The sequence below is a fragment of the Harpia harpyja genome, chromosome 13 (assembly GCF_026419915.1).
Source record: "Harpia harpyja isolate bHarHar1 chromosome 13, bHarHar1 primary haplotype, whole genome shotgun sequence".
Classification (NCBI taxonomy): domain Eukaryota; kingdom Metazoa; phylum Chordata; class Aves; order Accipitriformes; family Accipitridae; genus Harpia; species Harpia harpyja.
Genome location: NC_068952.1, coordinates 1,301,437 through 1,325,625, shown reverse-complemented (window position 1 = coordinate 1,325,625; position 24,189 = coordinate 1,301,437). Strand labels below are relative to the sequence as shown.

At 48.9% G+C, this 24,189-nt stretch overlaps 1 protein-coding gene across 1 annotated transcript; it reads left to right on the top strand.

Annotated features, from left to right (window-relative positions):
* The first annotated feature begins 223 nt into the window (after nt 1–223).
* Nucleotides 224–2,797, top strand: LOC128150314 (cystatin-like). Its single transcript, XM_052806417.1, has 3 exons — nt 224–646; nt 1,215–1,328; nt 2,458–2,797. Exons 1-3 carry the CDS (start codon nt 239–241, stop codon nt 2,533–2,535), a joined length of 600 nt encoding a protein of 199 aa, XP_052662377.1. The 5' UTR covers nt 224–238; the 3' UTR covers nt 2,536–2,797.
* Nucleotides 2,798–24,189: the final 21,392 nt, after the last annotated feature.

Here is a 24,189-nt window from a genome sequence, read left to right as displayed (position 1 = left end):
CAGGTGTGTTTCCACAAGCAAGACGGCTTTAGGGCACAAGCCTTTCCCCAGCGCAGAGAGATTTCAGGGGTTACCGAAACCCTTTCCCCCCTCACAGCGCTGGCCTTTCTGAAGAGAAAAAGGAGCAGCACCAAGAGGGGTTTCGGAGGGGGGAAGCTTCTGTCCCAGGGCACCCCCAGTTCCCTCACAGAGAAGCCCCGCGTCGGGGTCGGGGGGGGGTCCGGCACTGCCCATCCCTATGGCAGACGCCTGCCGAGGTGAGGAGGGGGGGTCCACCGGGCAGCTCTACCGCTGCGGGACGGCTCCGCGCCGGAGGGAGAAGGCGGACCGGGGCGGTGTGTTTGGGGACGCGTCCCGCCCCGCCGGACTTAAAATGGCGGCGGCAGGGAGGAGGGCGGCAGAGCGCGGAGTCATGGCGGGAGCGAGGGTTTGCCTGACGCTGCTGGTCGCGGCACTGATGTTCGCCGGCGCCGTGCTGGCCCGTGAGGACCGCCCGCGGCTTTTGGGAGCCCCGGTGGACATCGATAACACCGACAACGATGAGGGGCTGCAGCGGGCCCTGCAGTTCGCCGTGACGGAGTACAACAAGGCCAGCAACGATATGTACTCCAGCCGGGTGGTGCGGGTCATCAGCGCCAAGAGGCAGGTGGGTGACGGGACGGGCTTGGGAACGGCGGCGGCGGCCGGGTGGCCCCCACCCCGGGCCGGGGAGGGTGGGGGGTTTTAGGGTCGGTCCCGGCACCCTCCGGGGAGCAGCTGAAAAGGAGGCCTGTGGGATTTCTTTGGAGAAAGAGCAGGCCTCAAGCTTGAGGGGGTTGTTCAAGCTGGTTTTTTCCTCAGAAGGTGAATAAAAGCCTCGCTTTTTTTTTTTTTTTTTTTTTTTCCCCGAGGCTTGGGTCTTGTCAGTCTGAATGCCCTTGAGTACTGTGTGTTATTGAAGAAGCTGTAACTTCCTCACGGTGCTGAGTTAACACATGTCTCTGTTTACTGACCAAGGAAGCTGCACCGTGAGGCTTGTTTACTTGGATTTTGTTTCCTGTTTTTGAAAGGGTACCAAGTGCCTCTTCCGTGGAGGTTGCCACACACAATCCCCCTCCATACTTCTGGGCCATCATGTAACCAGAAAACTGCCTTTCTGCTAGGCTTCTCTCATCAGAGAGCCCTTCTGTATGGGCTGCAAATAAAGCTGCTTCTGCCCACTTGTCTTGTTGCAGATTGTGTCTGGAATCAAGTACATAATGACAGTTGAGATTGGCCGGACAACTTGCCCAAAGCCGGCAACTGATCTCCAGAGCTGTGCTTTCCATGATGCGCCGCAGATGGCTAAGGTAGGCTCCAGAGCACGACATGCGTTTCCAACCCAGTCCCTCCGGCTGGCTTAGTACAGAGAGGTATGGGCAGTGTCCCTTGTCTGCCCCGGCCAGAATCAGAGACCTCATGCCTTTACACTTAACGAGACACTGCCCATGCAGAACTTGTCTTGCCAGGTGATGGTGACGGAGAAGGCAGGGCCTTTTCGCCTGTTTTGTAAATGGGGATCTGAGGCTGTAGTGCGTGGAGGACTGTGTGTGCCTCAATACTCCTAAAAAGTGCTCGTGGTCGGGATCACAAGGATATATGGAGGAAACTCTGCCAAGCCTACAGGTCTCCTGGCTCTTGGTCCAGGGTCCTGAGTCCCATACCATTTTCTGCTCCTTTGATGTAAACATGCTTGACTTGACACACTTTCCTTGGGGACTTATTACTGTGAATAGCACTTTGGGCTAAGCACTGATCACAAGAGGCAGATTACCCCTGTTCTCTGCGTCTACCAAGCTGTTACATGTGAGTTTTGTCTAATGACAATGCTCTTTAAGGAGTGCTTTAACTTTTCAGATAAGAGCACCAAATATGTCTGCCTTGATCTGGTCTGAGTCTAGATCTTTCATAGTACTTCGTTACTTCTCTTAATCACAGCGATAGGCTTAGCTTCTCTGTGTACATGCCCTTTCTGCCTGCATGTACAAGAAGTGTAACTGCACGCAAGTGATCCATTAAGCACCTAGCTAGAAGCTTGTGTGTACCATTATGAAAGCTCCTGTGATTTGACACGTGCACATACAGATTAGCTGTGCAGGTGTGCTTACCTGTGCCTGAGAGCTTATGTTGGAGTATTACCCATGCTGAAAGCTTTCCTCTGTGTGAATGGGTAAAGGAGGTAACCTGATCTTCAGAAGTGCTGACTGCTCAGCTTCTCTGTTAGTGTTTATTGGGAAAAAAAAAAAATGATTCATCCTGAGCAGGTACTAACAAGAGTGGTGTTCCAGAATACTTGTCAGGAGAGGGTAAATCTAGACAGCCATGGAATTGGCATAGTTTCTGGATCATGTGGGGTGGTAATTCAGTGTAGAGCAATAGTCAATGACACTGTTTTATGCTCTTAATCTGATAACTGCTTTTTTTTTTTTCTTTCCTTAGCATACCACCTGTGACTTTGTAGTGTACACCATTCCTTGGCAAAATGTAATTAAACTACTGACCAGTAACTGCAAGTAAGCCTACCTTGGTTCCAGAAGAGACCAGCAACCAGTTGCTCAGATTGAAAAGCAAAAATAAAAGCAAGCAATAACACAAATTGTGATGGGCTTTATCAATGCCTTTTAACTACTTATGTATGCTTGTGCTATGCAAGTTAAGCTATGTAACTTTCCTTTAAACCACAGTATGATCTCAACTTTTTCTTCTTTGTAATTCCATTTTAGAGCAGCTGTTTTGGTCTTCCTACAGCTTTCCCAATGAAGTAACTCCAACATCAGAATTCTGATTAAAAAAAAAAAAACCCTCGGTATCCCTGTTAAGTGACTACTGTAAACATAAAATCCTAATTCATAATTGCTGTGGTGTGTGGCTTTCTTTTTGAGCTGCTTCTCTTTTAGAGGGAGGGTCTGCTTTTATTTGTGACCTAGTCTATCGTGCCCAAAGAATGGGGTGAGAAGGAATGGGGGACCCTGGTCTCATGGGAGGTAAACCCTGCCTCCTTGTCCCTTAACCTGGCCTCTGGTGTTGAGTAAGAGATGGAAGCCCTTAGTGGTCTTCACTGAAGAAACACTCTGCTTTTGAAAACACTGCAGTATGCAACACCTGACTGTGGCAAGATGAGCCAAAGCTTGTATTAAGGCTGGGATTGTTTCAGGTCCTGGCTGCTGTGCTCTTCTGTTGCAAGGCTGCACAGGTGTGTGCAGTTGCGTTGTGTAAGGATTAACCGCTCTAGTATCTTCCTGCGCTGCCTTTGAGGTCTTGTAGGAGCTCTTGCTTCCTATGGCATCTGGTCTTCGCAGGTTGTATCCCCAGCTTGCTCTGAGCGGAAAGCCCCAGGGCTTCCCTTCCAGTCCAAGCAGTAGCATGGCTCGTGTCATTTATAACCTAAACTGTGACCGCTGGAGGAACAGCTTCTTCGGCGTGTGTGCCTGAACTGTGACAGCTTCTGCTTACAAGCAGAGATGGGTGCAGAGATGCCTGGAGCAGATCAGTGACAAGCCTGTCTTGTTGGGGAGACTGAACTGTACTCTGGCTGTGTATTAACTGCGGGGAATTTGAATGATGCCTGATCTGGGCAAATACCTTTAAATCAGCAGGCAGAGAGGATCAGCACGCAGGAACTCTTAAGAGAACTGGCTGAGGTGTTTCCTGTTAAACCGTGCTGAATTTGTATTGCAGGGAAATTGGGGATACTCTGCCTGCGTGGGAAAGGACAGATGACCCTGATACCCCTAATCTGTTTAGCCTGAGGGCAGCCTAGTGCAGAAAGAATGGGAAAGTTAGTAATTGGTGTTAAGTGGATAACTGATAGGAAAGAAACTGTTATCAGCCAGTGTAGTTTTATAGCAAATGGGTATTGTCTACAAAACCTGGCTTTGTTCTGCGAGTGTGAGTGTTCCCCAGAAGCAACCCTCTAAATCCAAGTGCGCATACAAGCCTGGTGGGGTCTTTCACTCAGTCAGGCACATTGCTGCTAGTTTCGGTAAATATGGCACCATGTTTGGGGTTGGTGTGAGCATCACAGGGAAAGACAGCTCCAGATCTAGGAAAAACCAGATCCAGGAGAAAACCCCATAGCTTTTAAATGTCTTGTGATGTCCCAGAACCCAAGCAAAAGAGGCAAGGAAGCTTCCCTGGGCAGAAGGCAAGTGAGACTGGAGCTTGGGATTGTGCATAGGAGGGGTCTTTTGGTTTTTACTCCTGGGGGAAGGCTGGAAGGAAGGAGCAGGATCCCCTTGAAAGAAATTCTATCTTCAGGTAATAGGGGAAGGTGCCAGGTCAAGAGAATGAGTCTTGGGAGTGGGTGAAGGTGCTGAGGTGAACAACGGGGATGCTTCTTGTTTTGCATAGTCCTAATAGTGCAGTTCATACTTTATCTTGTGTCTTTGCTTTTCTGTGTTTTGAAGTGAACATACTCCTTTTGGTGTAAATCTCACCCAGGGATAAAGTGAGTCCGGTGTTCTGTCGTGCCCTGTGTTAATCCTCAAGCCCAGGAGTCCTGTGTCCAGGTCTGGTGGTCCTGTTTTGAAAGGAAGGTGGGAGAGGTGCAGAGAAGAGCTGCAGAAGTGATCTGATGGCTGGAGAAAGCAGCTTGAGGTGAGAAGCATAAGGATGCCATTATTCTTTGCCTAAAAAATGGTATCTCGACAAAAGCCAATGCAACCACACCTTTGGGCATGGGAGGGGGATGGCTCGGATCTGATGAAGGAGACCAAAACCAGAGAGTAACCAGAAAACAAGCTTCTAGTGGGAAATACAGCTCCCTAGGAGTGCATCTTCTCTGGGTTGCTCTTGCTCCCAAGGGAAATGCCTCTTCCCATCATTGCTGGGGTTTGATGAGCTTGTGGTGAGCACAAGGCCAAATCTTGATTCACGTTGTCAAGGGGATGAGTTGGTTGCCCGACACCAAGGATCTCCATCCAGGATGTGCTCAGATGTGATAGGAATTACTCCCCCTGCTTCCCCACCACCATTGCCCCATTCCCTCTGAGTGCCATACACGAAGATGGCCCATTTCTCTTGCCAGCCAGGTCAGTGACTGTCCAGGTGTCCGTCTGCTGCGTCGTCGGGTCAGTAACCCTGCTGACCGAGAAAATCCTGGTGCCAAGCTGCTCAAGTGCCTTCACTGGTCATTTTTCTAACTACTCCCTTTGTACATGCTTATTCCCGGTTTTCCAGTCTATCCATACAAGCACTAGGCAGTGGTGAAGGGGCTCCATCGTGCTTTTGGTGGGTTTGGCCTGCGTTTTCCTTTTATCGTCTTGGCTTGAGGCCTGGATGGGTGATTGCGCTGGTCTCCTTAGTAAGGAGACTAGGCAAGAAATGAGGATGCAGATGGATGTGGCCAGGCATTTCCACCACTTTAGCTGTACTTACTAGCCAGCAGCTCTGAACAGCATGCAGGAAAAATAGTGGCCGTGCCAGAGAAAATGACAGTTTGAGTGTTACGAGCTCCTGAATTCAAAGGTATTACATTTTCATGTTGAAATGCCAATGACTAAGGGCACGAATGAATGGCACAGATCACCCCATCCTCACAAGCTGCTGAGTGTCAGCCTTGGTGATTGTCCCTACGTGCTCTCCGCTCAGAGAAAATGCCAAAAAAGCCTGACCTAATTTAAGCACCTTCCACTGTGGCCTGTGTTACTTTGCATTTGCAACAGGCTAAGAGCATTAGTGGAAGTTCCCCTGCCAAGGGCATTTTGCTTGGCCGGTCTTTCGCCTTGGCTGGCTCATTGTAGCTTGGTCAGTTGAAAACTGAGCCCCCGGTTTTAGCTGCATTCGCTGCCTGGCTTTTTCAAATGTCAGTGACAGACGTGAACGAGTGACCAGGGAAGTGTTTATTTCATTTTATCTCTTGTTATGCTTTGCTTGCGTCTCACGGATCAATTCTGGGGTCACGCTTCCTCAAACTTAGGGGGGGTCAGAGCGTTGCTGCTGCTACAGTTTGTGAACCCAAAGCTTTTTCCTGGCTCTGGGACTCAGGGAGAGATTTAGGGCTGACCGGCTGAGAAGTGTAGCTCTCCTTTAGCAGTGCCTGCACCTGCAGACCTGGACTCACCTGGACCTGTAGCTCCCAGCTCTGCAAAGCACAGCTGAGACACAGAGCTGTGAAAGTCATGATGTTTTTGGAGCCAGCGGGCATTCCTGGTGTGCCACAACTATGAAATGCTCAGTTGAAGACAATGGGACTATGTTATCCTCCTTAGCATCAATGAGCTGAAGTATTGATCCCACCTGACCAGGCTGGCAGCATTCAGCCTATCTGGCTTTTTTGAAGGACACCTCATACAGGTGAGATTTTGTGATAAAAAACAGCTTTTGCCATAAGAACTGAAGAGCCCAGTGTTGAGAAACGTGGTATAGGTTGCCTCTGGCTTTTTTACCTTATCTGGGACCCTCACCCACACACGTCCTCTGCCCACGGCCCAGGACCTCGTTTAAGCTCAGGCATGGGTCCCCTGTCCCCGCCTGAGCTGCGTTAGATGTGTCCCTATCTCCAGCCCTGGCTGCTGCATGGACCATGGACCTGCCTTGTAGCTTTGTCTCCAGCCCCTTCTCCTGCTCCGGACCGGGCTCTCCAGAGGGACGCTGGTCCTGGTTCGTCCCCTCGCTGTGTCTGGGGCTGTTGATGGACCCTGTCCCCCCCTTGGCTCTACCAGCCATGCTGAGACCCCCCGGGTCTGTGCCCCGTTGGGGAGGGCATGGCCAGCGCTGGGGGTCCTGGCTCATCCCCTCCTCGTGCTGCTCCCTGGGACGTGGCCCCGCAGGGTGTTTCTGAGATCCTTGAAGCTATACCAACACCCCTGCCAGGTCCGGACACTTCCCTCTGCATACAGCCTAAATTGCAATTTCCTGCAATTATGAAAGCAAATGACCGTGTGAGGCTGCAGGTCACCCCGCAGCTCTAGGGCTGGGCTGCCCGGTGCTGTTGCCAGCCTGTGTGTGCTCGGGATGTACAATATTGCTTAGCCTAAGGCATGGAGACCTCTTAGTGAGTGTTTGAAGATGCTAGGTTGTTTGTATTCATCGTTAACATGCAATGCCTTAGAATCACTGTAGTGTGGCTCCTTCAGGACATCAAATTTACTGATCCAGCCCACATCCCATTTTGAATCTTGGTGCTTTATCTCTTGATGACGACACCGGAGAGGCAAGACTTCAGATCCCTTTCCTTGTGGGATGCAACAGTGCTCTGGAAATAATTTCTGCAGAGTTGAGCGGGAAGGTGTCCTAAGTTAGGTCACTGCTGACGATGCTGGGCCCCACCATGACTCTTGTCACCCAGATTTGGCGGTGGCTCGCTGGTGACAAGGTGGGAAGGCAGATGCCTGGTTCTTTTCTCCAGGCAGCATGGTCCCAGGCTTGGCAAGGAGGGGTGAAGAGGACTCTTGGTCCCCACCTGGCTTGAGTGAGAAGAGCAGCCAACCTGCAGGCTCTGCACTGCAAATCCCTCATGAGCGTGTCCCTGCTGTCCCCCTCTGACACGGGGCACAGCTCAGTGTGGCGGTGGACCCTGGGGCAGGACCGGGGGCTCGAGGCCACGCTTGCTAAAGCTTCTCTTTTGTGTCGTCACTCTCACATGGCATTGCTCAACCTCTGTGAGATGGTAGGCTCCTACTGTAGGATTTTGCAACAGGGAAGAAAAGGAGAAGCTCAGCTGCTCGTCTCCACGATAAGCCGGTGCGTGAGTGTTGGGGTGTGTGCTGGGTGCTATTTCTGAACCTTGCCGGAGGTGGGTGTGGGTAGATGTTTGTGTAGGACTGATGATGGGCAAACCTTTCTCTGCTTCCAGCTGGAGAAAACCCACCAGTGAATCACGATGTCCTCGTTGTACCGTGCCTTGCTGGGAGGCACTGTCCCCTCTTCCCCACCAGCTGAGAAACGTCAATACTTTTTGTCATGCCATCTCCACCCTTTTTCTTTTAAGCACCCAGGGGTGATCTGGCTGTAGCTGGGGTGAGGCAATCATCAGCAAGCGAAGTCATCTCCTCCCCGTACTGACCTCCTGGCCCATCTCTGCAGGTGGGTAGGGCTGGAGGTGGCTTTTGCCACCCACCTTGCAAACAGGCATCCTGGCTGTTTGCTGCCGCAGTCCGTAGAGGACGCTGTGTTGGCAACATCACTTCATCCTCTCCCCTTAACCTGGAGAATGATGGGGGAAAAATCCAAAAGAAGCTTAAAATAAAATCTAGGTGTGTACGCGTTATATCAATTAAAAAAATAATCACGTGAGCAGATAGGAACAAATGAGAGTGCTAAAAAGTGAAACTTTCTCCCTAAGGGACTCTTCTGAAGTGTGTGCGTGTACTCAGCTGCAAGATGATCCCATAGACAAGCCAAACCCAGCAGGATCCTCTCTGTCATCCCGTGGAGTTCAGGTACCACAAAGGGCACTACCCCCAGCTGCAGAAGAAACTGGGACTCAGGCCTGGCCAGGGAATTGATTTTATAGCTTGAATATAAAAGTTAGCAAGAAAAGAGTGGTTTCAGGTGAAGTAGTGATGTTTACGCTAAGCATACGCCTCTCCCTTGTCCTAGGTTAAGTCCCTCTGTACAGGTGAGCAGCGGTTTTCTTCCCTCCTTATGGGGCCGAGGAGGAAAGCTCTGACATCCCTGGAGAAAAGTTACCGTCTCCAAGTGCCAGAAGTGGCTAAGAACGGCTTAAAACCTGTGGCTTAAAAATCAGTGAAGCCTCAGTCCTCCTCGTTCCCAGTAACGTCACCCACTCTTGACTGTGGAGTGGGCGGTGAGGTTGCCGCTGTCACCCTCAGAGTCCTCCCGTGCAGAGACACACTGGCCTCGCTAGCGATGAGGACAGCATGGACCACTTCTCTCCGAACATCTTCAACCCTCTGTCGTCTCCTGATTGAATTGCTGCTGTGACGAGTTCTGCCAGGCTGCGAATTGCTACGTGACAGATAGGAAAATGAAACGCCACCCTCCATCACACAGCAGCCGCGATGGCTGCAGGGCTGGTGACCATCTCTCGTCACCCGCTGTTTGCTCCATCACTGTCGTAGTCCTGGGTTGACCAAGGTGCAAGACGAGCTGTGCCAGGACCCATCCTAAGCAGCTGCCCAGGGAAGTTCTTACCTCTGGGTACCAAAGGCCAAAAGCACAGTGATTTTTCCTCACACAGGAGCATCAGGAGACATCTGTGGTTAGTAAGCCTGGTGTTAGCTTGTTGATGGTCAACCAAGCTGGATGAAGCCAACCGTGCTGAGGAAGAGGCCAGAGAAAAGTTTGGCTGAGCTTTTTGGGTGTCTTTTGTTTGCAAATGCAGCCATGCTAGTTCTGAGCACATCTTCTCTGGAGGAGAAGGGGCACCAGAGCCGTTCAAAAAGATGCTCTTCACGTACCATGTTGCAGCTTGTCCCGATGAAGCTGGAGGTACCAAGCACCGGTTGTGCAGAAGTGCGATTTGGTGAACTTGGGGGTCACAGGGCTGGTCCCAGAAGGGATGTCTGGGAACTCCTCAGAACTGGCTCCCCTCAGGAAAAGCAGTAGCTTATAAAGTGAAATTAGCTTTGGACCTCTGAGCATGGCTTGGCTGGGCAGGTTGGCTAATTACACTGACCTTCCCTTGTTAAAACTCATGGGACTTGTTAAGATGGCTACAGATTTTTAATTATCTATTCTTCCTCCCTGAATAGTAGGTCTTTTCACTTCTTTCTGTGTTAGCCAGATAGCATAGTTGGAAATGTTTTTCCTATTCAATCTGACACTTTGTCCGTCTCCTGCACGCCCCGGGTGGCCCAGTGACAATTATTTCTTCTGCGAAATGTTGAGAGAATAACGAAACATAATGTTTCCACAGCTCTGACATGCTTTTTGCCCAGCTGGCTTGCTCAGAGGCTTTCAAATAAAACTGGCTCTGGGATCTCAGTTTGATAGGAAGTTGGAGAACTGGCAAGAGGCTTTTTTGCTCTGTGCCATTTTAAACTACTCTCTCCCAAATATAGCAAATGCTTCTTGCAGATGCTTGCACTGGGACGGCAAGAAGCAGTGGAGTTCAGACATTAGAGGAAAAGGAGCACCGCCACGCTTTCAGCAATCCAGCACAAATCAAGAGCTCTCAGAAAAATCTCGTTTTGACCCCTTGATTCCCGTCTCTAATGGGAATAAAGAAAACCCAAAGCCTGCACTCACTGGGGGAAGCAGCTGCTGTAGAGAAACCCAGTTTGCAGCACGGGAGGGTAGAGCTAGATATTTAATCCACCGAGCAGATGTCATTGGGATCACTGTGCCTGGAGCTGCACGGGGGAATCCAGTGTGGTTTGTGGGACAGTGACGTGCAGGCAGGATTTGTAGGAAAAAGGGCTGGTCTGTGCTTGGGGCTGGTGGGGTAAGGTTCGCCAGGGGAGAGCTGTGGCTGCCATAAACCAGTTTTTTCCACAAAGATTGTCAGCTCAGTACTAACCGCAGAGCTTCTCAGCTGATAGCAGGGGGGGAAGGCGGGAGGGAAAATGCCTGACAGGTTTTCAGACCCTCCGCCGAGTTTGTGGTGCTGGTAATTAGAAAAAGCCCAGCATCCTCTGGCTATCAACACAGCCAATTTGATCGGGAAGTAGCGAGTGAGAAATTAAACATTGGCCCCAGACTGACGTGTTTTGGTCACATTTCAGATACCGACTACATTTTATACTGAGTGCGCTGAAATTAGCCTTTTTGTCTTCAGAAGGGGAAAAGCGCTCAGGGCTTCCCCACATCTGGGGCTAGGAGGGGAGAAAGGAAGACGATGACGTTGCTTCCCCATATGTTGGCTATCCGGAGAGCTTCCAGTGAGGACCGATGCTCGCTGCGCTGTGCAGGGACAAGACGAGGAGCTCCGGGCTGGTGCAAAGCCACGGCTCAGGGATGCGGTCCCCAGCATCCTTGCCCATCCTGGGGGCGATGCTGATGGCAAAGCCTGGCGTGGAAGACAATTTTCGATCTAAAGCAATATTATGTGCTGAAGTGACTTGCTTGGAAACGAGCATGCCTCTGGGCCTGCACTATAAACGGCATGCCAGCCTTCATGTTTGTTTTTTTTTTTTTCTTATTTTTTAAAGAGGGTTGGAGAAATCTTTAGCACTTCTCTTGTCCTTCAAGCACTTTAAAGGAGAAGCGCTGCCTGGGTGCTGCTGCGAGGGGACCCGTGAAAGGGCTGCAGCACCCGCTGAGCATCTTCTCCCCTCCCAGTGCCAGCAGGGCCATGCTAACCTGGCTGAGCTGGAAAGCAGGGACCGGTCCCAGGGATGACTCCTGTCAGTGAAGCCGGTCAGCGGTCACGGGATTGACGTCTGCTCCGTCACCCTGACGTTGCCCAAAGCCCACAAAGCCAACGCAAGAGCTGTGGCAGGACACCTTGCTGTCTATGGGGGCTGGCAGTGCAGATGGCAAAGGGTCTCGCACTGAGATGGGTTCCCAAATCCCCCTGAAGTCACGGAGTGTTTCTTGGCCCTTCACTGAATCTTGTGTTTGGTATCCACCGCTGGGCCAGGCGATGCCCCATACGAGGGGCTGTACATCGTCTGATGGGCTGTCTCTAAGCATTTTGGTTGTTCAAGCACCTCTGAAACTTTCACGTGGTGCCAAAGTACCTGCTGCGAGGGAAGCAGGGCACTGCACAAACCCTGCTTTAGCCAACAGAGAGGTATAGGCTGGACCTTGGTCTGAAATACTGACACAGGCAAGGAAGGTTTATATTTTTGTTTTTACTTTTTAAAATTTTATATTTATTTTATAGGGATTGTTGAGGGAATAGCTACTCTTGGGGAAGGTGCTGTGTGATGGGGTCTGAAACCAGTCCATAAGGTGCAGATGTGACCAGAGCGTCCCTCTGCTGACATTTGGGCTGCTCTTTCCTGGGCTTGATCATCACCATCTGCATTTTCCTGGGGCGTCCGTGTTGTCTCGTGGAAGATGCCATTTCACAAGCCCTCCTGAAAGACAGATGATGTCTGACCATCTCACTTGTGTCTCCCAGGACTGGAAGAGAGAAAAAGGCACCGCTGCTGCCCAAAGACTGGAGGAAACCCCACTCATTCCTTTTTTTTGTGGTCCAGCCTGGGCTCTGCTCTGTACCAGGGCCATCTGTGCTTTCTCCTGGGGGTGGGATGCTGCCTGCGAGCAGACCCCTGTGCAGGCACAGCAAGGCAAGATCTCGATTGCAGAGTTGTCTACCCTGAAAAAGTCAGCTTCAGGGAGACACGGAGCTTGGGATGGGACTTGTTTGGTGGCTTTTGCCTCCGTATGGGATGGGTCATGAGTGGAAGGTGATGCTGTGGTCCTTTCCCACTCTTGTGTCTCTACTGATCTTCAGAAAGGTGTCCTGCCATGGTTAGCAGGTAGGAGCAGGGCAAGTGAAAGTAACGGATGAATTTCCAGCAGGGAAAAGTGGTCCCAGATACCTGGGGCTAAGTAAAGCCTTCCTTTCCCCAGTGCTGAGCTAATGCTCTCACCTCTTGCAGCCTCGTATGTGTAACCTAAAAGCTTTCCACAGGGGGTCACCATCTCACAGAGGATGCAGGACTGGGCTGGGGACACAAGGAAGGCTGGTTTCTTATCCTTAGGTCAACCAAGGCAGAGCCAGGCATCTGCCACAACCCTGTCCCTTATCCCAGCAGGTACATGGTCACCTCCTTCCAGGTGCTCCTGGAGGAAGGTCTGATACAGCCTGTATCAGACATTTTGCATTGATCATCCAGGCACAAGGGCACAAGAAGGACTGACGCTGCCTCAGGCGGGCCCTCAAAATCCTGGATGTCCCAAACAGATGCTCCCCTGCACCATCAGCACCCATTTTTGCAGCTCGATGCCTGGATATTTCTATTGCAAACACATACCTCTCAGCATCTGGTTTCCAGGTGGTCCTTAGACTGAAGGAAATTTTTTTAATTTCACCCCATCATCTCGTCCTGCTTCTGAGGATAATTAAGCTGTTTGTGCAAGCGTGAAGGGCAAAACCACATGTATCTGCCCCTAGGTGGGGAAGAGCATTTATCACGTTCCTTGAGATCAAGATAAGATACTTCTTGATTCTTCAGTGCTTCTGAGTTTTCTGCCTGCCTTTTGAGGAACACTGATATGAACATGCTTGTCTTCCACAGCTGCTGCTCTGTATGCCCTGAAACATGTTCTGCACTTGTGATCTCGGGCTTAGCGTGCAGCAGCCCTCAAAAACCCATGGTGTGTTGTGAGCACGTCCTTGTTCGTCCGCTCAGACTGGAGCAAGGAGGAAACATCTCCCCACTTACATTCCAGGCAGGCACAATCAGCCACGCTTGCTGGTTCAGAGCCATGGTTTATCTGAGGGACACCAAATGCCAATGCAGCCAGCAAACTCCTTCCCTGGCAGGCATTAAGACTCCAGAAGCAGCCCAGGAGCAAACACAGGGCTTCCTTGTTCTGCCAAAACCCGTCCGATTGCCGCAGCGGCACCTTTGGCTGTGACAGTGGCCAGAGCCAGCACTGGGCAAAGGGCTGTGTGCCGTGAGCCACCAGTTTTACACTGATGCTGTAGCTGGATCGGACAGAGGGGTGGAAAACGGAGCAGGGAAATGCCTTGTCCTGCACCTCCCCAATGCTCAGTGGCAGAAGGATCGGTACACTCATTTTTTGGTGCTGCATTGTTGAGTGATTGTACGTGTTTTTTTTTTTTTTTCTTTGTGATTTCCATTCATTTTGCAGTGGAAAATGTGTTTTGCTAGATAGCCCAGATGTGATGAAACTAGTTGCAGAGCTTCAATCATGCCTCTGCGAGCACAGGTCCTGAGGCTGTGTAAGCAAGCATGAGAACTGGGATATTGAAATACATGCATCCTCGACCACAGATCCTCCACTACCCTCATACCTGGCAGGTGGGTGGAGAAGCAATCAAACACAAAGATTGACAAATTGCATTTGCGGCTGTTACAAATTTTATAAAGATACCAACATAAATGTTTGTGGGGAAGGGCTATGAACTTCCCTGAGTTCTGCTAAAAGTGTTACTCTGGAGATATTTCATTGTGATTAGCTCCTCAGGAAAACCAGGCTCTGCATAAGAAAATATTCCCTTCTGTTGGTGAAACAATTGGCTGTTTTTCAATATGTCGAAGTAAGAAAAAAGGCAGAAACTGGATGTTTCTCCAGCATGTTCAATAAACTGCAGGAGTTATAATATATTAATGACAGATTAAATTAATTTAGTGATTCTTCAGATCTGTGGCCTAATTGAAATGTGGTCTATTATGCTTTCATAGAACTTTGCATCACTTTCCCAGGAACAGCCGCTGACACATACCACTGCATTGCTTGTAAATATTGGAGCTGCTGAATACCAGCTTCTTGTACCCACAGACCCTGCAACTGCAGGGAGTAACCATTGACTCTGCAGACACTGAAACCACCTTTTTTTGTTATCGGTGGAATTTCATCCTGGCAAATAAGTGCCAAGTGGGAAACTGTCTTTATACTGCCCCAAATATGCTTCAGGGCCGCGTGCAAAGCCAGCAAAAGTCATATGCACACTTCTGAAATTAGCGGTAAATATCCTCCCCTCCAGGAAATTATTGCCTGGAAATTAGATGAGATCTGGAGGATTCAATTTATGTAAATACCTGGGATTGTCCCATGGATTATTAAAACAGAACGACGAGAGCCTTACCCTAGTTGGATCCTGGACCCCTCAGGCTATTAACTTGCATAAATCTTGTTTGCTTCGGAATTGAAATTAGCTCCCTTAACTGCATCAGCATAAAGCAAGCGTCTTGTTCTCTACAAGCCTTTTTTTTAAAGGTAGGCTGAGATTAAATGGCTTGCAACTCAAGCAGATATAAAAGGCTGTGTTGTGGCAATGCAAATGATGTGATATATGGTATAATTGGGATCATTGCGCGGAAGAAATTCAAATCAGGATCATTTTTTGTTTTCTTGCTGCTTGCTTTCCTGCTCCTGGGATATTGTGCCATCAATTAAGAGCTTATTTCTTCCCTGCGAGGGTGACAGACCCCTCTTTGAGGCAAGACTGGGAAAACTGCAAATTGTCCTGTATCAAATGGAAAAGGTTGCAAAGGTACAAATATTAATCGGGAGTGCTTGGTTCAGAGTCCTGGGGATGGTCTTGGCTGTGCCCAGGTCAGGCACGGTTTTCTGCTAACAGCCAGCCGGAGTTTAATGAGGCTGGTGTTGGGTAAGGGGCATCGGGCTTCTCGTAGCACGACACGGTGCCATGACGGCAGTGTCGGGGGAAGCCAGGACATCCCCTCTGAGCCCTCCCATGGTCATTTGGGAAAAGTATTTGCATTTTCAGAGTCCCCGGAGAGCTCTGCTGCAAGGTTCTGCTCTCTTCGACACCTGCTTGGGGAGGTGGAAGGCTAAATTGCTTACTTCCCTGGAAGCAAAATAGCTACTAAACAGCTACCGAAAGTTTATACTGAGGGTTGTCTTGTCATCAGCTGTATCTCAACCCTAAGTTACTGGGTTTGGAAAGAAAACTTCAATAAGAGCAGGCAGACCGATGATTATTTTAGCTACTCTTTGATTTACGGAGAAAACAATACGGTGAGATTGAAGGAAACCTTCTGGTTTGTTTTGTTCCTGACATGGGTGATTTCTCTTGCTTAAGACCGGAATGGCTTGGCACTTGGTCAAAGCTAACGCTGTACTCTGAGGCCATCGCCAGAGCAGAGGGAAAGCATCTTTTCACACCCATCTGGAGACTAAGACTGGAGCAGCAAACGGAGTTTTTTGCCCCTTTTAGCTTTGATTACCAGCTGCCATTTTTGGAGGATTTGGAGATCTGAGACAACACTTAATTTGAGTTCAGCTCAGAAGTAACTTGACTTTAATTGTCTGTTTTCCTCTTAATGTGTTTAATGTTATCATAGGTCAGTTTTACTGATATGTTCTATATTTATTATTATAAAGTGCCATAAAAAAGTGGGTAGGACCTTCAGACTGCACCAAAACCAAACAGTTCTGAGAATGAAGGATGCCTGAGGATGGCTACTTGGTTCTCCTAAGCTCTTGGCTTTCCCTTGCAAGGTAGAGCCCAACACAGGTACCAGTGGCTTCCAAGGCAGAAGCCCTCTGTGTATTAAATTAATACCTTATCTGGAGGGACACTTCAGATGGTACTTTAAGTGAGGATTTGTTCTTGCAAACTGGGATGCTCCCAGCCACCACGGGTGACTAAAGCTCAGACCCTGCCATTGTGCTGTGAGGGATGGAAAAAGAAGCAGCGGGGTTCTGGGGACCTTTACACAAATTTGGCAGAGGTTAGAGCAGGGGTGGCCGTCCCACTTTTTCTGCCTGCCTGACTGCCACCACTTCTGCAAGGATGCACAAACTGCTGCCTGAACTTTATTTATTTGTAGTCCTTCGTAAACCCCTACTAATTCATGTATCACAAAACATTATTATTATTATTATTGCACTTCCACTTGTATTAGTGGGCTTTGCCCTAACTCAATCAGAAAAGCCTTGTCAATGAAACAGTTAACACTGTATGCAAGAGCTTCCCAGTATCTGTCCCTTTTTGTGGGTGTCACACTCACCCTTCCACCTCTGGGTCCTTCGACTGGGTCTTCAGTCTGAGTCACATCGAGAAACTGGGTGTTCATAGTGAGTTATCCTGAGATCTTGGCACGGAGGAGTCTGAGAGTAGTGGTGGGTTTATTTTTTATATATTTTCTTAACGTTGCCTCTTTACATGCGCTTACGTGCTCACTCCAGTAGTGACCGCTCTTTGTCCGCTGTGGGTTGTGTTTGTGGACTGAGACCTCAGGTATCATCCTTGCATGCACTTGGCCTCGCATCTAGAGTCACAGCTAAAAGAAGGCAAAATTAGCCTGGACTGAGGCATGCCCTGAGATCTTGCACTGTCAGGGCAGTAGAAAGCTCGTGGCCTTTTACTAGCAATGGCGCAAATCACATTTACTGGGCTGCGCTGGAGCTGGAGTAAAATCTTCCAGCCCTGCAGGCCCGAACAAAGTGTTTTGGCAGGAGCTGGGGTACTGCCAAGGAAAGATGAATTGCTGATCCTAAAGGGAAACTCGTTCCACATTAATCTAGCTGCTGCAGAGTAACTGGGACAGTGGGGTGGTGGATGAATCGGGAGAAAATGGATTGCACGCACAGTGATATTCACGGAGCAGGACAAATCCTGGCTCATCCCTTTTGCACAGGGGAAGAATTTTGTCTTTTGCACATTTCTGTGGTGCTGTGATATGACTCCAGGCCACGCATACCGGAGAGGTGGTTGGGCTGGAGCACTTGCCCTGTGAGGTTCGGGCTGGAGAAGGGATGGTACAAGAAGACCTAAAGCAGATTCCCAGCACTACAAACCTGTGACTCCAGCTGTGAATGCCATGTTTCCAAGGATGTGATCTTCGGTCTCGTGGTTTTTCTGTTGTGTGGCTTCGGGCTGTTGTGTGACTGCCATGTTCTTCTGCTCCTTAGTAGGTGGAGGAAGCCCCGTTCAGAGTTTGTGACCTTCAGGATGATATTCTGGTCACTAACGTCCGACTTCTCCGCATTCACCCAAAAGGCAGGCATACAGGTCCATGTATCTCCGTGCGCTGCAGGGAACGGGCAGGTCCACCGCAGGTTTTAGGAGGTCATTTGTTGGTGCTGAGGTTTGCACGTTGGCCACGTTGGTCTGTGGGTGTTCTCAGCTCGGCAGAGAGCCTTAGTGGAGGCAACAGGGAGTCAAACTGCTTCCTAAGGGACAGAGTGTTCCAGAAACCAGGACTGGATGTTAAGAGACTCAGTTTCACTTTCTGGCTCTGCTGCTGGCCTTTTGGGTGATCTTGGGCAAGTCGCTTCATCTTTTTGTGCCTCAGTTTCCCTAGTCTGTAAAACGGTGATAATAATGAGGCGCTCCCCCCCCCGCAAAAAAAAAAGATTTCCAAACACATTTGAGACCTACTGGTAGATGTAAACGTTCACGGCTGTGGTTACACAGGAGCTGAGCTCTTTTTTGTTGGGGTAATTTTCTCAATATGTAATTTTTAATTTGTTTTGGCACCTGCAGAATAAACAGCCTCATCATAATACAAGCAATTTTCAATTTTTGCAGAGGAACATTTTCTAACTCTCTCAATCTGACCCTCATGACACATGGGTCAGTTTACTACTTGGAGAAATTAATTGTGCTGTACAGCATCAGCATCTTTCTGCTTACACACTTTCATGCTAATGTACAAAATGCTATGGTTATGTATGAAGTTCTGGAAAGAAACATTGAAACATAATGATATTAAGTTTCCCTGAAGCAAACCCACCTGTAGAGTTGAAATTTTAGGATCATTTTTGTTAGGTAGTGCTGCTGATGTCTGGACAATTTTCAATGAATATTTGACTATAAATTGCTGAGATGCTTGCCTTATTTTCCTGTTTAAGCTCTCCCAGTTCTCAGTGAATTAAAAAATGATTAGTAGATAGGCTTTATTCATTCTCCTTAAAGGAAAAGAATCCTTTCAGGCAGGACAGGATCTTCATTTTCCATAAACTGATGCAAGAATGTAGAATTGGTTTTTGTATTGCAGTTTTGTTTTGTTTCAAAGTTTTGCACTGAACAAGTTACCAACATCTGCTGTGCACATGAAACCATGCATGTCATTACCCCAAGTAGGTCTGTGCTTCTGAAAACCTGCTCTAAAGAGGTTTGAATAGTGAGGAAGCAATAAGAGCTAGTGAGGCTTCACCTTCCTCCTGATCTGGTTTGGATGCTAGTACAATTTTGGGAAGGTCCCTCCAGCCAAGAGATGCTGTTGGAGGGGTTATAAGGACAGCAAAGCAAGGCTTGGCCACGCTGGCTTTGCTGTGCGTGGAAATGTTTTGGATCTGTATGCCTGGCAGCACCATCGATGGGTGCTGGGTACACCCAGATCTCTCATAGATGGGCCAGAGCTGCCACGGCACACTCATGTTGGAGAAGGGCAGACATATAGAAAATGCATGCAAAATGCACACACGCGAACATTTTGAGGGAGAGCAACGCACGACCGCGTGGGGTGACACCGGGATGGATATCGCTTGGGCATTGCAAGACCTTGACCTGGGGTGCAGGTCTGCTTTCTGCTGCCCGGCTGAGGCTCGGCCAGGGGCTGGGAGCTGGGGATTTGGGATTTAAGGCTGCAGCCTGGCAAAGGGACCAGGGGACAGTGGCAGCAAAGGCCACCAGCCTGGCTGCGTCGGGGATGAACGAGCAGGAGTGAAAATCAGGGAAAGCCAAGAGCTGTGATCTCCTGCTACACCTCCTGTTGCTCGATGGGGCTGGCTATCCCCTTCCAGCAAAGCCGGTATCGCTCTACCCCCATTTTTTCGCAGCCCCATGCAGATAGGTAGAGAGGACAGGCTGCCGCCAGCCTGTCATTTCCCCTCCAGCTGACTATCATTTTCCGCCTTGCTTTTCAAAGAGCGCATTATTCATTCCTTTTGTTGCCACCAAATGTTGGCAACAAAGGCAGGCTGGGAGTGACACCTCCCCGACAGCCCGCAGAAGTTCGGGTGTTTAATTGGCTGCTTCACCCCAGGATAAATAAACCTTCAGAACCTCAGCCTCGAGTGTTTAATCAGAGAAGTTAAATGTTTAGGGGATTGGATTGCTTGATCTCTTTCCTTAGAAGTTTTGCTGCTTCTCCTTGACGAGCCAGACATGCTGACAGTTGGCAGAAATCTTAAAGATGCTTGTGCAGAGGAGAGCTGTAGTTGGAATGTCTTTTCTGGTTGATAGCGGAGACTATCGAATGAAGAAATTGTTGAAAAATGGCCGTGTGCTTCACCGCTCTCTAACATTGACTTTCCCCGCTCCCCGAACGCATCCTTCTCGGCACAACGGCCGTGCCTATGGGGAGAAATGACCTTTCCGTCAGGAATCCTGGAAAATACAACCCGGCCATGCTCCTGCACCCTCGCAGGGTGGTGGTTGGGAGCGGGAACTCGCAGCCTGCCCAACTCTTGCTTTTCCCTCTCTGCTCCTTGGTTGTCTCCACATCACTCCCGTGCAGCAGAGCAGCTCCGGCAGGAGAGATGTCCATCATGGATCACTGGCTTGGGGAAAACCTAACTGTTCCTCTCGGGTTGTTCAGGAAGGAAATTCGGTAACGCCATCCATACCCAGGTGCAGAATTGACCCTGAGTCACCCGCATCCCAGAGGAGGGAGCTGTGGCGGAGGGCAGATTGGTCCAAGCCCAGGAGCATCGGCAGTGCAGCGACGGGAAAGTTCATTGCTCTTATGTATTTCCTTGTATCTCTCGTTGGGAAGGTTTTCTCCGTAGCTGACGTTAGAAATGCCCCAGTACGGTTGAGCACAGTCATGTTTGAGCAGTGAGCCCCCCAGCCAGCTGTAGGTTGGATCTGGCAGAAGTCTTCTTGGAGGCAGAAGTTTGATGTTACAGAATTGATTTAATGTTATTTAATTTTCATCTTAATAAAAGCGATAGGCCTTTGGATTATGGTGTTCTTAAGTCTCCCTAATGCAGAGGGTAGTCAGGGTATCAGCTGAGATGGGTTTGAAAGCGTCGTTCCTTTCAGGCCTCAGGAAGTTATTTCCAAGAGTTGCGAGTGGAAGGCAGATGGTTTGCAATTGCTTTTTGTTCTGAAGAAAGACACCGAAATGAAAAATATCTTCAACATTTTAATTGCACATGAATGATTTGCAATGATAAATGTTTCCTGTTTAATTAGATTTGAAAATGAAAATTGTGTTGTCCTTCAAAATACTGATTTCAGGGGATCACAGACCTAAGGTGCCACTTTTGTTACAAACTGACATCCCATAATTAATAAACTTTTTTACTCTGGGAAGGGAAAGAAGAGGCAGGAAGGAGTAAAACCACTTTCGGCCAGTTCTGGTTAATTAAGACGGAGGAAGCGATAACCTCTGCTGCTAATGTTTTCGGAGAATAGCTGCTGTAACTGTTCACTTCTGTTACTGGCCTGGGCTGTCACTTTTCAGCCTTTATATGTGCTGAGTATTGTAGAGAGGAAAAACTCATTTTAAAACATTTCTAAGGATTAGAGCGGAGGGAGAAGTGCCTCTATTGAAAGGCCCAAAGTTATTCCATTCAAAAAAAGAAAAGCCCCATACAGAAGGCCAGGATTGCTCTCACTAGGTAATACCCTCAGGAGCACAGACATGAGGTGCGGTAGATGCTCAGTTTAATGCCGTGCACAGATTTGGGGCCGGGAGGGGGATGTATGTGTGTGTGTGTGTGTGTGTGTGAGAGAATTTGCAATTCACATCCAGAGGATATGGAGGTACCATATCGCTAATACAGTCCCGGACAAAAAACTGGCTGCGGTTAGGATATTTGGGAGCAAACTCAAAGGCACCTCAGTTTTGGCCCTCTCTGTGTCTAAATTACACTCACAAAATAGTAGAGCGTTTTGCCAAAGCCAGTCTTGGACTTTTACACCTGGGTGCTGGGCTACAAGAAGGATATGAGGCTGAATACAACACAGCGCTCCGCTCCCCACGATGCCTTGGCTTTGCTGTTCTTCCCACTTCCTTTAATTATTACCTGAACCAGCATTAACTCATAGAAAATAGTCCCATACTGATGAACAGGGAATGAGATTTTGCCCTGCCTCTGGCAGTCGTGCAACGTTCATCCTTCTGAGGATTTTTTTTTTTTTTGCTCTGTCTCTGCAAACATCATGCATCAATGCTTATGTTTTATCGGCACAAACCAGGACTTATTTGCAGGACAGGGTCCTTCAGGGCTATGCTGCATGTTGCTGTGGGGAACCTGGTGTGCTGGGGTTAAATAAGTGCTTTCTGTTTTGAGCAACAGTTTGGGCTTCTTGGGTGCTCCTGTGAAAAGTCTGCCATTGACCTTTGGAAGGATGGTTTTTGGTTCCTACTCTGGTGTTTCAAGAGGACTTAACTGCTTGAGGTCCTTCCTTTCTGGTGGAAAACACAATTTGCATCAACTTTGCAGCTGTGGTAGCTGTTCCATGAGGGCATATGGTGTAGAAGAGACCATAGACCCATTTCCTTCAGCAGTGCTCTTATTCAAGTGCTCATTATACCTTGGACCCCTTGGTTTTCTCTTCTAAATAACAAGCTTTTGTCATTTGTAGGCATGCTGCTGACTTGACTCAGTTTGGCCCACAGAGTCCTGCAGAAGTCAGCTAAGGGTATCCTTGGCCAGGTGATATCTGGGTTTGAAAAAGTGCCCATGTTCACAGATAAAATTAACAACTATAAGGAAAGAAAATCCTGCTTCGCTCATTTTGCAGCACCTGGCTTGTGATAAAACAGTTCATATAACTTTTAAGTTATTTAACTCTTTCTACTATTCCTTTAAAATATGAAAATGAAATAAAAGTCTCCTGAAAGGACACTTTTCAGAAAGAAGAATGGAAGCATATGCACAAAGAAAAGGTGAAATGAAACATCTCAACTACTCTGAGCTACCCATTTCTATTGAACAACTTTCATGCAATTTGTGACTCATGCCAGCACCTTCAAAACTGCATTATTTCCAGCAAATTTATTATGTGTCCTTTTTATTTCCTACATCTAATAAATTACATTCTCACTGCAAATTGTATCATCCAGCCTCCCACTAGCAGGCCACCGATGTGTTCCCCAGCTAAATGAAGGCGTGAGTTGTTCTGCTCTTGCAGCTCTCCATACAGCCCTGAGCTTCCTCCGACTTTCCTCCCACGGCCAAATATCTGCACCGTGCCTTTACACGTTCCCTTGCCGCTCTCCCGTTGCTTGCTAATGTTTCTCCCCCCGTGTACCCCCCTCCGGCCCTGCTGCCGTTTCTGTCCCCGTGCAACGTTTGCTGCTGGGCGCTGCTTCGGCTTTTTGCACCCCTCGCTTCCACGGGTGCCTCCATGGTGCATCCCTCCTGCAGCACTGGTAAACAGGGTACGACGTGGCTTCTGTTGAGCTTACCGTAAGAAAAAGTCCAAAGGCCAAGCCAGAAATGTCCATTTCCATCTCCTCCCCAGGGGGAAATAGGGCAGAAACAATAACGCTCAAAACCGAGCTTTTCCTCCCGGAGAGCTCATCAGGAAAGCCCCAAGGCTGGAGAAGGAGGGGAAGGAAGGCTGTAGATAAAAAAGCTGTGAGTATTTCAGGTCGTCTTCTGTGGGGATGCAGCTTATCTCTGTCTTTCAGCCCCAAACTCAGTCTTGCAGCAGCTCCTTTGCTGTGCAGCCTCTCTGTGAAGATAAAAAAGGCTTCTTCCTTATTTTGGAAAAGACCCACGGAGCATGTCTAAAAAGGCATTTAGGATCAGATATGGATCTCCAGATTAGAAACAATGAACCCTGGGTATTTTATAGCCTCAGCTATCCAGGGTCTTTGAATCATAAACCCACCTCCCACAGCTGAGTGTGCAATGTGCTCCTGACACGTTCCTCTTTTCATACACATGGCATTACCCACCTTCACACTGTCCAACGTGTGTTTGTAGCACTGAAAGCAGAAGCTGCAGCTGTAAACAATACACTACTTCCCATCTGTGGAGGTTAAAATCTTACAGCAGTCACCAGCTTCACATGGCAAAGGGTTGGGGTTTGGTTGATTTTCCCCATCAGCAGATGATGGGAAAAGTCTTGTTCCCCGTGGATGGGTGAGTATTGCTGATCTGTGCCGTTATGGTTATTTCCATAGCTGCAGTTACGCAGATCTACTTAGTCCTACCCCTGATGCCCTTTAGGGACCTTTAGGTCCCTTCAACACTGGACCGCAGGGACTGGATTCAAGCGTGCCAGTGTGCTCCCGAGCGGTTCAGCCTCCTCTGGTTTTTTCCTGCAAATGTTCTAAGTGCAAAAGCTGAATTTCATTTGAACATACCAGCCATCGTCGTTTGCTCTCTTCCTGCAAAAGCCGCCAGCACGCTGGGCTGAATACTCACGGAAAGCCAATTTCAGCATGACTATTTTGCAAAGAGCCAGTTGCGAGTGATCGGTTTGATTGCAAGATTTGCAGCGTATGCTGCACTGGGAAATTGCACATCATTGATTAGAGAACAGAAACCTCCTAGGCATAGCCTTGTCCTTGCAGAGCTCGGCTGAGCAGTCCCACCGGGCGCACCGCCCGGCATGAAGAGTGGCAAAGCCCCCTCACCTCAAAATTCAAGGGCATCTCTTTAATGTGGCACCTTCAACCAAACCCACCCTGAACCTCTCTGGGACCATCCCCTCCCGGCAGACCCATCGTTAAGGGACCCCTTTTC